Source organism: Oncorhynchus tshawytscha, linkage group LG28 (assembly GCF_018296145.1).
Source record: "Oncorhynchus tshawytscha isolate Ot180627B linkage group LG28, Otsh_v2.0, whole genome shotgun sequence".
NCBI lineage: Eukaryota > Metazoa > Chordata > Actinopteri > Salmoniformes > Salmonidae > Oncorhynchus > Oncorhynchus tshawytscha.
In genome coordinates this window covers 37923363-37934721 of record NC_056456.1, presented here as the reverse complement: position 1 = coordinate 37934721, position 11359 = coordinate 37923363, and the positions used below count along the sequence as shown (strand labels likewise).

The window sequence follows — 11359 nt, the reverse complement described above, 5'->3', positions numbered from 1 at the left end:
TCTCACACACACACACACACACACACACACACACACACACACACACCTCACTCATGCACACACACCTCACTCATGCACACACACCTCTCTCACACACACACCTCACTCATGCACACACACACACACACACACACACACACACACACACACACACACAGAGGAGGTAGAAGCATCTCCAGTCAGATTTTGTCCAGTCAGAAGTATCGGTGGCAGTGTGTGCTTCGGGATGGGGTGAGCAATCCAGCGCTCAATGGAGTTTTCCTGAGAGGGCTCCAATGCTGGGTCAGCCAAAAAAGAACAACCAGCAGCCACACACAAAGAGCCCCAATCCACCAACCTGAGCCAGTCCCAGTCACAATCACAGCACAAACACCACAGGAGAACAATAAGCCCCTCTGCTTTCCAGAAGCTCAGGCCACAATAAAGAGCCATGCGCCTAGGGACTACGGCTGTTTGACACGATCAGGCCATCAAACAGATTCTTAAGCCTCTCAACGATGTCCATGCAGGGTGACTAGCCTTCTTCTGACACCCACACACCTTGTTCTCTCCCATCTCATACCCGCATTGTCCAAGAACAAGAGGCCATGCCTCTGCCGAGACGTCGATCCTCCTTCCTGAACCAACCTGCCGCCAAGGAGCGCCCAGGTAGTGCCAACACCAGGGTTGGCACCGCAGGCATCACCAATGCCCCCCGGGGAGTCTTTGTGGGGACGGCCCCCACGGGCGTCGCCTCCAGCATGGGAACGCGCGTGTCACGACGAGCCCTGGGCATCAGCAGTGTGTTTCTGCAGGGGCTGAGGTGCACGACCGTGCCTGTGATGTCCCACGGGGTCGGGACCGGTGGCAGGCAGTACCCCGGGGGCGCCGAGAGCCTCAACAGCTGCCTGATGGAGTACAGGGACAAGGTGCACGCCCTGGAGCAGCTCAACCAGCAGCTGGAGGAGCAGATCAAGCACTGCCTGGATCGTAAGGTGTCCAGCGCTGGAGCCTGGGGTCCCCTCAGACAAGACTGGGAGGATGTTTACAGACATGTAAGTAAGGAAGTAAGAGAGAAAGAAAGAAAGAAAGAGCGGGAGAGAGAGGAGGTATTTTAAAATGAAGAGAGGGTACAGACTGATAAGTGGGGAGTGAGAGAGAAGTGGAAGAGAGAGAGGGAGGAAAGGAGTAGAGAAGGAAGGACCTCTGAAGACAGGTAAGCAAGGAAGGATGAGAATGAGAGGATGATGGGAAGAGAGGGTGCAGTCAGGTAGGAGGGGAGAGAGGAGGGGAAGAGAGGGTACAGACAGGTAGGAGGGGAGAGAGGAGGGAAGTACAGACAGGTAGGAGGGGAAGAGAGGGAACAGACAGGTTGGAGGGGAGAGAGGAGGGGAAGAGAGAGTACAGACAGGTAGGAGGGGAAGAGAGGGTACAGACAGGTAGGAGGGGAAGAGAGGGTACAGACAGGTAGCAGGGGAAGAGAGGGTACAGACAGGTAGCAGGGGAAGAGAGGGTACAGACAGGTAGCAGGGGAAGAGAGGGTACAGACAGGTAGGAGGGGAAGAGAGGGTACAGACAGGTAGGAGGGGAGAGAGGAGGGGAAGAGAGAGTACAGACAGGTAGGAGGGGAAGAGAGGGTACAGACAGGTAGGAGGGGAAGAGAGGGTACAGACAGGTAGGAGGGGAAGAGAGGGTACAGACAGGTAGCAGGGGAAGAGAGGGTACAGACAGGTAGGAGGGGAAGAGAGGGTACTGACAGGTAGGAGGGGAGAGAGGAGGAGAAGAGAGGGTACAGACAGGTAGGAGGGGAAGAGAGGGTACAGACAGGTAGGAGGGGAAGAGAGGGTACAGACAGGTAGGAGGGGAGAGAGGAGGGGAAGAGAGAGTACAGACAGGTAGGAGGGGAAGAGAGGGTACAGACAGGTAGGAGGGGAAGAGAGGGTACAGACAGGTAGGAGGGGAAGAGAGGGTACAGACAGGTAGCAGGGGAAGAGAGGGTACAGACAGGTAGGAGGGGAAGAGAGGGTACTGACAGGTAGGAGGGGAGAGAGGAGACAGGTAGGAAGAGAGGGTACAGACAGGTAGGAGGGGAAGAGAGGGTACAGACAGGTAGGAGGGGAAGAGAGGGTACAGACAGGTAGGAGGGAGAGAGGAGGGGAAGAGAGGGTACAGACAGGTAGGAGGGGAAGAGAGGGAACAGACAGGTAGGAGAGGAAGAGAGGGTACAGACAGGTAGGAGAGGAAGAGAGGGTACAGACAGGTAGGAGGGGAAGAGAGGGTACAGACAGGTAGGAGGGAGAGAGAGGGTACAGACAGGTAGGAGGGGAAGAGAGGGTACAGACAGGTAGGAGGGGAAGAGAGGGTACAGACAGGTAGGAGGGGAAGAGAGGGTACAGACAGGTAGGAGGGGAAGAGAGGGTACAGACAGGTAGGAGAGGAAGAGAGGGTACAGACAGGTAGGAGGGGAAGAGAGGGAACAGACAGGTAGGAGGAGAAGAGAGGGTACAGACAGGTAGGAGGGGAAGAGAGGGTATAGACAGGTAGGAGGGGAAGAGAGGGTACAGACAGGTAGGAGGGAGAGAGGAGGGGAAGAGAGGGTACAGACAGGTAGGAGGGGAAGAGAGGGAACAGACAGGTAGGAGAGGAAGATAGGTGTAAAGAAGGACATGAAGACATCTACAGATAGGTAAAGAAGAGAGGGAGTTGTTGGAATGGTTCACAAGGTTGATAAATTAAATCTGTTTATTTGTAACACGTGCAGAAAACAACAGTTGTAGACTGTTGAAAAACACATGAGAAATAAAACACACAAGAATTTGAGCTATATACAAGTCCAGTATCTGTACCATATCCTAGAATTAAGTTAAGAAGCTCCTGCTGAGTCTTCAGTGATGCAACATTCTACTGTTCTATACCTGCCACCTGATGACAGCGATGCAACATTCTACTGTACTATACCTGCCACCTGATGACAGCGATGCAACATTCTACTGTACTATACCTGCCACCTGATGACAGCGATGCAACATTCTACTGTTCTATACCTGCCACCTGATGACAGCGATGCAACATTCTACTGTTCTATACCTGCCACCTGATGACAGCGATGCAACATTCTACTGTTCTTTACCTGCCACCTGATGACAGCGATGCAACATTCTACTGTTCTTTCCCTGCCACCTGATGGCACTAGGTCAAATCAAATCAAAAAGGTTGAAGCACTGATTGAGTGGGTGGTCGGAGCTGGAGATTGTGGCGGCTTTGCATTGGATAGCTCTTTCATTTAGAAGTGACAGTGTTGGAATGGTAGTCGAACCTCGATGCAGTGTTTCTGGGCCCGGGTTGCATAAAAAGGGTTTCCCTTAAGGGTTAATTGTCCCTTACCTAAAGGAATTGTTTAAGGGTGTTGCATAGAGCCCCGCACACATTTCCTTAGGCGAGGACCTCATTTAAGGGTTTTACAGAGGCAGAAAGAGTCTGAGGCAGAAAGAGTCTCCGGTTACCATGGAGACGACCTGATTCACTGACTGAAAGTCTCATCAAAAGAGATCACATTTATTTGGGGGAGAAAAATAGGTGTGTTAATGCTGTTCGAAGGGGGGGAATAAAGTATATTTGGTTTTCAGCAATAGGTGGGTGAAAATCCTCACGCGAAATAAACGAGGTGTGTATTCGACGTTTACCTGCCAATACACCACCGGTCTTACTGTCCTCTCATAATGGTCCTACCTAAATAAGGCATTTTGAGTCCCTTGACTTCAGATATCATAAGGGTTATATTAAAACACTATAAAAGGTGTTTAACAAGTAATAGTGCATTATACATGCATGTAGAATACCCATTGATGTTGAACTTCAGAGCATCTGTTGCGCTGTAGTGGATAGACTGACAATTTGCAAAAACTCCCCCACAGGTTAGTGAGTCCATCCTTGCCAATGCCAGGCTAATGCTGCAGACAGAGAATGTGCAGGCCAACGCTGAGGACTTCAAGGACCGGTGAACATACACTCTCCTACCATCCTCTCTTCTAGAATCCTCGCCTCCTCGCATCCTCACCTCCTCGCATCCTCACCTCCTCGCATCCTCACCTCCTCTCATCCTCTCTCATTACCTTCTCTCTCCTCACCTCCTAGCATCCTCTCTCCTCACCCCCTCTCTCCTCACCTCCTAGCATCCTCTCTCACCTCCTTTCTCCTCACCTCCTTGCATCCTCTCTCTTCACCTCCTTGCATCCTCTCTCCTCATCCCCTCACCCCCTCTCTCCTCACCTCCTAGCATCCTCTCTCCTCACCTCCTAGCATCCTCTCTCCTCACCTCCTCTCTCCTCACCTCCTTGCATCCTCTCTCCTCACCTCCTTGCATCCTCTCTCTTCACCTCCTTGCATCCTCTCTCCTCACCTCCTTGCATCCTCTCTCTTCACCTCCTTGCATCCTCTCTCCTCATCCCCTCACACCCTCTCTCCTCACCTCCTTCCCAAAATGTCAGTACCTAGGGAATCGAGGAGATCTCCTTGACTTTCGAGTTTCACTCTGTCTCCGTTTCCTTCTGTCGTCCTGTAGGTATGAGAATGAACAGCCGTTCAGGAAGGCGATGGAGGAAGAGATCAGCTCTCTGTACAAGGTGATTGACGACGCCAACCTGACCAAGTCGGACCTGGAGAGCCAGATGGACAGCATGAGGGCTGAGCTTCGGGACTTGGCCTGCAACCACGAGGAGGTGGGTCCAGCATGAAGGAATAAAGCTCATAAACCAGTCAGAATACCAAGCTAACAGGATTTTTCTCACTTAGAATACACAAGACAATTTTTGGATATTCATTTAGTTTACTTACCCAGCATAGGAATAAATACGCCACATATGAAACCCTAACTGCTAACATTTTCATAGGATTCCTTTCTTGTGGGGTTTCAAGTGTTATGACAGATGTTCCACTGACAATCATTTGCCTCCACAGAGTGAGAGACTACACCTCATCGAGCTAATTGTTATCTAAAATCAAGATCATTTAGTTGATTATGTGAATCCGGTGTGTTAGTGTTGTGTTCTGCTGCCCCCTACAGGACGTGAGGGTGCTCTACAAGCAGATGGCAGGTGGCGAGATGGACGAGCTGGATGCTCCCATTGAGACCAATCTGGACCAGATACTGGCCTACATTCGCTCCCACTGGGAAAGAGTCATCGAGAAGAACCGTGCCGAGACCGACGCCTATCTGGAATGCAAGGTAAATTCATAATGTTGTGCCCCATCTGTACAAGCTATAACACCTGAATAAACAAGGGGTAAAACAACCATTTACTTTTAAACAGATGTGTACTTGACATTTATTTACATTTGTCTGTCAGTTGTTTATCTATTCTGAGGTCAGCTTGAGGTTTATTGTGTTTACTAAAAGGGCCAGTCTAAACAAATGAAACACACCTGCTCTTTGATGTAGCTTTGACGGCTGTGTGTGTGTGTGTGTGTGTGTGTGTGTGTGTGTGTGTGTGTGTGTGTGTGTGTGTGTGTGTGTGTGTGTGTGTGTGTGTGTGTGTGTGTGTGTGTGTGTGTGTGTGTGTGTGTGTGTGTGTGTGTGTGTATATATGTGTGCGTGTATATGTGTGTGAGTTCAGCAGGCGGAGAGTGTGGGCAGTAAACTGAGCCGTGAGGAGGAGGAGCTGGAGAGTCTGAAGACAGAGTGTAACGATGCTGGCTGTAAGATCCAGAGTCTGCAGGCCCAAACTGAGTCTATCAGAGCACTGGTACGTACGTATTGTGATGCTGGCTGTAAGATCCAGGAGGGGGTGGGGGGGTGGTTGGAGGTGTCAACTGCTTCAAAGCCGGCACACCTCCCAACACACCCGTTCTCAGAGACTGATAATATTGTGGACATTTTCATCTCAATAAATATTTTTTGCTGTTTTGTGCGATATGAAGCATGTTTCTTTGTGGGTATTTACAGTTGAATTCTGGCATGATCCTTCGTGTTGTTCTTATTGCTTCAACAGAAGCGAGGTCTGGAGAACTCCCTGAACGACGCCAGGAATTGGCACGACATCGAGCTGCAGAACCTGGGATCCGTCATCGGCAAGCTGGAGTCGGAGCTGGGTGACGTCCACGGTGACGTCGAACAACAGCGTCGCGACTATGAGACGTTGCTGGGAAACAAAATGCGTCTGGAGCTGGAAATTGGCACCTACCACGGCATCTTGGACGGGGAGGAGAGCCGCTACCACCCCTCCATGTGAGTAGGGTTAGGGTAGCTAACTTCAAAGAAGAAGATTAATAGCCCAGCAGGCAAAATTTGACACATGACGTTGTAATGACATCATTTTAGGCCGTCATTGTAAAATAAGAATTTGTTCTTAACTGACTTTCCTAGTTAAATAAAGGTTCCATAAAAATTCAAATACATTTTCTGGTTGTAAACTGGTTTTGTGTTTGTGCTATGATTGCAAGGTGAACTGCACGTAATGTATTACAATGGGCGAAATAGCATGACCTCTTTTGACACAGTGTTCCTCTCAACAGATGCACAGGTGCATCAGAGCCCGAGGGGAAACAAACTCCCCTTCCTCCCCATTCAGAGCCCTCTGGCAGCCCAGCCCTCCAAGGTAACGTCTACAGCCCGGTTCAAAACACAAGGAGGAGCAAGGCACTCTTTATGACCTCAAAATGGCTCTATTGTGATGGCAAGTTTAATTGAACAATATCTTTTAAAAAAACGCAAGACTTGTTTCGGAATGTAAAGCATTCGTCGGGGAGAACAGCTTGCTGAGAATATTGACAGAGGCATTTAATCTCTTGCTTAAGCATAAATCCACACACAGATCACAATGATCTTGAATTTCACAAACATTTCACACACCTGTGAAATCTGAATGGCTTTGTGAGAGGTGTGTGAAGTTGTTCTGTGCTTCTGGAAACATCTTCCTTGTGCTAAAAGGGTTCCAAAAGGGTCCTTCGGCTGTCCCCATATGAGAACCCTTTTTGGTTCCAAGTAGAACCCTTTTTGGTTCCAAGTAGAAGCCTTTTTGGTTCCAAGTAGAAGCCTTTTTGGTTCCAAGTAGAAGCCTTTTTGGTTCCAAGTAGAACTCTTTTGGGTTCCATGTAGAACCCTCTGGGCTCTATTTTAACTAACCTAACACAATGGTAAATCTAAGTGCAAGCGGTAGTGCTATTGGTTCAGGGGTGTGTCAGAAATATTTTTTTGCTATTTTCACTGTCACAATTATCAGAGAGCTTGCTGGCGTTGGCGTGAAAGGGCTGGGCTTTGATGAATAAATAAGTTGTAGGTGTGTCGAGGCTTGGCCCCTCACTGGCCAATCAGAACGTGCTCCATATACGGTTGCTTCAAGTTGTGTACTTACGATCTTTAATGTATTGCCTTGGAATCAACTCCAATTCCAATGTTAGTTCGTTATAGTTTGTTAAATGGCTTACAGAAATGAAATAACAAAATGTAGACCTATGCCATCTTTGCTAAATAGGTTAACTTGAACCCATTTGCAGTCCACATTGTTCTAAGTAATTGTGTGGCTTTAATAGCATTCACACTGATATAGGGGCTAGACCTACTGTAAATTGCATTATGGCTGAGCCATGGACATGACAAATATTGTCAATAAGCACGATTAAATTCGTTATTGATAATGCCTAACAAGAGAACTAAAAATTCGAATCAAATTCTAAAACAAAAACAACTTGTTTTAAATAGGTCATGTCACACTTACAGGCACCATCATTTCTCATATTAAAACAACGCAGACCATGGAGTTTTACGCACATCCAAAATGGGTCCTGCTAGGCTAAAATAATGTGGGCCTACCTACAATACATACAGCGCCTTCAGGAAAGTATTCAGACCCCTTGACTTTTTCCACGTTTTTTTCCCTTACGGCTTTATTCTAAAATGGATTAAATTTTAAAAATCCTCATCAATCTACACACAATACCCCATTTTTGTGTGACATTTATGCAAATTAATAAAAAAACAGATACCTTATTTACATAAATATTCAGACCCTTTGCTATGAGACTCGAAATTGAGCTCAAGTGCATCCTGTTTCCATTGATCATCCTTGAGTCCACCTGCGGTAAATTCAATTGATTGGACATGATTTGGAAAGGCACACACCTGTCTATATAAGGACCCACAGTTGACAGTGCATGTCAGAGTAAAAACCAAGCCATAGGGCCAAAGGAATTGTCCGTAGAGCTTCAAGGCAGGATTGTGTCAGATCTGAGGAAGGGTAGCAAAACATTTCTACAGCATTGAAGGTCTCCAAGAACACTGTGGCCTCCATCATTATTAAATGGAAGAAGTTTAGAACCACCAAGACTCTTCCTAGAGCTGGCCGCCCGGCCAAACTAAGCAATCGGGAGAGAAGGGCCTTGGTCAGGGAAGTGACCAAGAACCCGATGGTCACTCTGACAGAGCTCCAGAGTTCCCCTGTGGAGATGGGAGAACCTCCCAGAAGGACAACCATCTCTGCAGCACCCCACCAATCAGGCCTTTATGGTAGAGTGGCCAGACGGAAGCCACTCCTCAGTAAAAGTCACATGACAGCCCGCATGGAGAAACAAGATTCTCTGGTCTGATGAAACCAAGATTGAACTCTTTGGCCTGAATGCCAAGTGTCATGTCAGGAGGAAACCTGGCACCATCCCTATGGTGAAGTATGGTGGTGGCAGCATCATGCTGAGGGGATGTTTTTCAGCGGCAGGGACTGGGAGACTAGTCAGGATCGAGGGCAAAGGTGAACAGAGCAAAGTACAGAGAGATCCTTGATGAGTACCTACTCCAGAGCGCGCAGGACCTCAGACAGGTGCGAAAGTTCACCTTCCAACAGGAGAACGACCCTAAGCACACAGCCAAGACAACGCAGGAGCGGCTTCGGGACAAGTCTCTGAATGTTCTTGAGTGGCCCAGCCAAAGCATGGACTTGAACCCAATCTAACATCTCTGGAGAGACCTGAAAACAGCTGTGCAGCGACGCTCCCCGTCCAACCTGACAGAGCTTGAGAGGATCTGCAGAGAAGAATGGGAGAAACTCCCCAAATACAGGTGTGCCAAGATTGTAGTGTTATACCCAGGAAGACTCAAGGATGTAATTGCTGCCAAAGGTGCTTCAACAAAGTACTGAATAAAGGGTCTTAAACTGAAATATCACATTTGCATAATATTTTCTAAAAACCTGCTTTTTGCGTCATGGAGACGCATTGAGACGCATTGCCAATATGATTGAATTACCTGGTCATTTGAATGTGAAATAATTAGCTGACAAGTGGAAGCTAGGTGCTGGCAATTTATTAGCTAAACTATCTTGCAAAGTCATTAGCTTTGTAGTTAGCTAAGACATTGTTGTTAGGTTGTTTGTAATTATGGAGAACCAGGAATGATTAAAAATCAAATAAATGAAAATGTATACATATCAATGTATATAATTCCTCTTCATAATTTTTGGAATTTGTTAACATCTTTTTAATGATCACAAATGCATTATCAATGCATTCATTGGCAATTACATTTGTAATTTAATCATGGGTTTATGTGTATGCATTTATTTAGTATTTTCCAAATGTTGTATTTATTTAGATAATTTAATGTTTCCAGATGTATTTTGTTTCCACTCCTGGTTTTCCAGACCAGTAGTTTGCTGGTTCATACATATATATATATATATATATATATATATATATATAATGCATTTTTCAAGTCCTTCATACTATTTTGGTAAAATTAACTACATATTAATAATTTTTGTCTTTTCAGGCTCCAACACATCTAGTCCCTAGTGGAAGGACTTTGGGCCATTTGGGGAATAAAGCTCTCACACCGTTGTTCTCCAAGGTATCTGTGCAAAGTTTCATTTTGAAACCATGTTTTTACTACAGAGTTGAATAAAATCGAAACCTCTGCAAGAAAGCGTTTGGACCTCTTTTTTCCCCAACTAGTCCTCTAATTAAATGTAGGTTTTTTGGGGTCCTGGCCTACACACAAAACCCAATAATGTCAAAGTGGAATTGTATTTTTTGAAATGTTTACAAGTTAATTAAAAATGAAAGGCTGAAATGTCTTGAGTCAATAAGCATTCAACCCCTTTGTTATGGCAAGCCTAAATAAGTTCAGGAGTAAAAATGTGGTTAACAAGTCACATAATAAGTTGCGTTGACTCACTCAGTGTGCAATAAAAGTGTTTAACATGATTTTTTGAATGACTACCTCATCTCTGTACCCCACACATACAATTATCTGTAAGGTCCCTCAGTCGAGCAGTGAATTTCAAACACAAAGACCAGGGTGGTTTTCCAATGCCTTGCAAAGAAGGGCACCTATTGATAGAGAGTCAACATTGAATATTCCTTTGAGCATGGTGAAGTTATTAATTACACTTTGGTCACTACAAAGATACAGGCGTCCTTTCGAACTCAATTTCCGGATAGGAAGGAAATCGCTCAGGGATTTCACCATGAGGCCAATGGTGACTTTAAAACAGTTACAGAGTTTAATGGTTGTGACGGGAAAAACCTGAAGATGGATCAACAACATTATAGTAACTACACAATACAAACTCAACTGACAGTGAAAAGGAGGAAGTCCGTACAGAATAAAAAATATTCCAAAACATGTATCCTGTTTGCAACAAGGCACTAAAGTAATACTGAACAACAAAAAATTGGGGACAAATCCAATACAACACCTTACTGACTACCAGTCTCCCTATTTTGAAACCAACGCTGAAAAACATCCCTACAGCATGATGCTGCCACCTTGCTTCACCGTAGGGATGGTATTGGCCAGGTTTCCTCCAGATGTGACGCTTGGCATTCAGGCCAAAGAGTTCAATCTTGGTTTCATCAGACCAGAGAATCTTGTTTCTTTAGGTGCCTTTTGGCAAACTCCAAGCGTGCTGTCATGTGCCTTTTACTGAGGAGTGGCTTCTGTCTGGCCACTCTACCATAAAGGCCTGATTGGTGGAGTGCTGCAGAGATGGTTGTCCTTCTGAAAGGTTCTCCCATCTCCACAGAGGAACTCTGGAGCTCTATCAGAGTAACCATCGAGTTCTTGGTCACCTCCCTGACCAAGGCCCTTCTCTCCCGATTGCATGATTTAGCCGGGCGGACAGCTCTAGGAAGAGTCTTGGTGGTTCCACATTTTTTCCATTTAAGAATGACGGAGGCAAAGTGGGTTCTTGGGGACATTCAATGCTGCAGAAATGTTTTGGTACCCTTCCCCAGATCTGTGCCTAGACACAGTCCTGTCTCAGAGTGTTACAGACAATTCCTTCGACCTCATGGCTTGGTTTTTGCTCTGACATGCACTGTCAACTGTGGGACCTTATATAGACAGGTGTGTGCCTTTTCAAATATGTCCAATCAATTGAATTTACCACAGGTG

General features: G+C 46.4%; 1 protein-coding gene across 1 annotated transcript; it reads left to right on the top strand.

Moving 5' to 3' along the window:
- Positions 1-381: 381 nt before the first annotated feature.
- Positions 382-9882, top strand: bfsp2 (beaded filament structural protein 2, phakinin). Its single transcript, XM_042307615.1, has 8 exons — positions 382-1034; positions 3894-3976; positions 4541-4697; positions 5042-5203; positions 5592-5720; positions 5967-6202; positions 6490-6572; positions 9734-9882. The coding sequence occupies exons 1-8, from the start codon at positions 588-590 to the stop codon at positions 9754-9756; spliced, it is 1320 nt and encodes a 439-aa protein (XP_042163549.1). The 5' UTR covers positions 382-587; the 3' UTR covers positions 9757-9882.
- Positions 9883-11359: the final 1477 nt, after the last annotated feature.

Excerpts from the sequence above, each read along its gene's own strand:
- bfsp2 (XM_042307615.1), top strand. The coding sequence starts at position 588 with ATGCCTCTGCCGAGACGTCGATCCTCCTTCCTGAACCAACCTGCCGCC. Across the intron at positions 1,035-3,893 it reads GGGAGGATGTTTACAGACAT|GTTAGTGAGTCCATCCTTGC; the intron begins GTAAGTAAGGAA and ends ACTCCCCCACAG. Across the intron at positions 6,203-6,489 it reads AGCCGCTACCACCCCTCCAT|ATGCACAGGTGCATCAGAGC; the intron begins GTGAGTAGGGTT and ends TCCTCTCAACAG.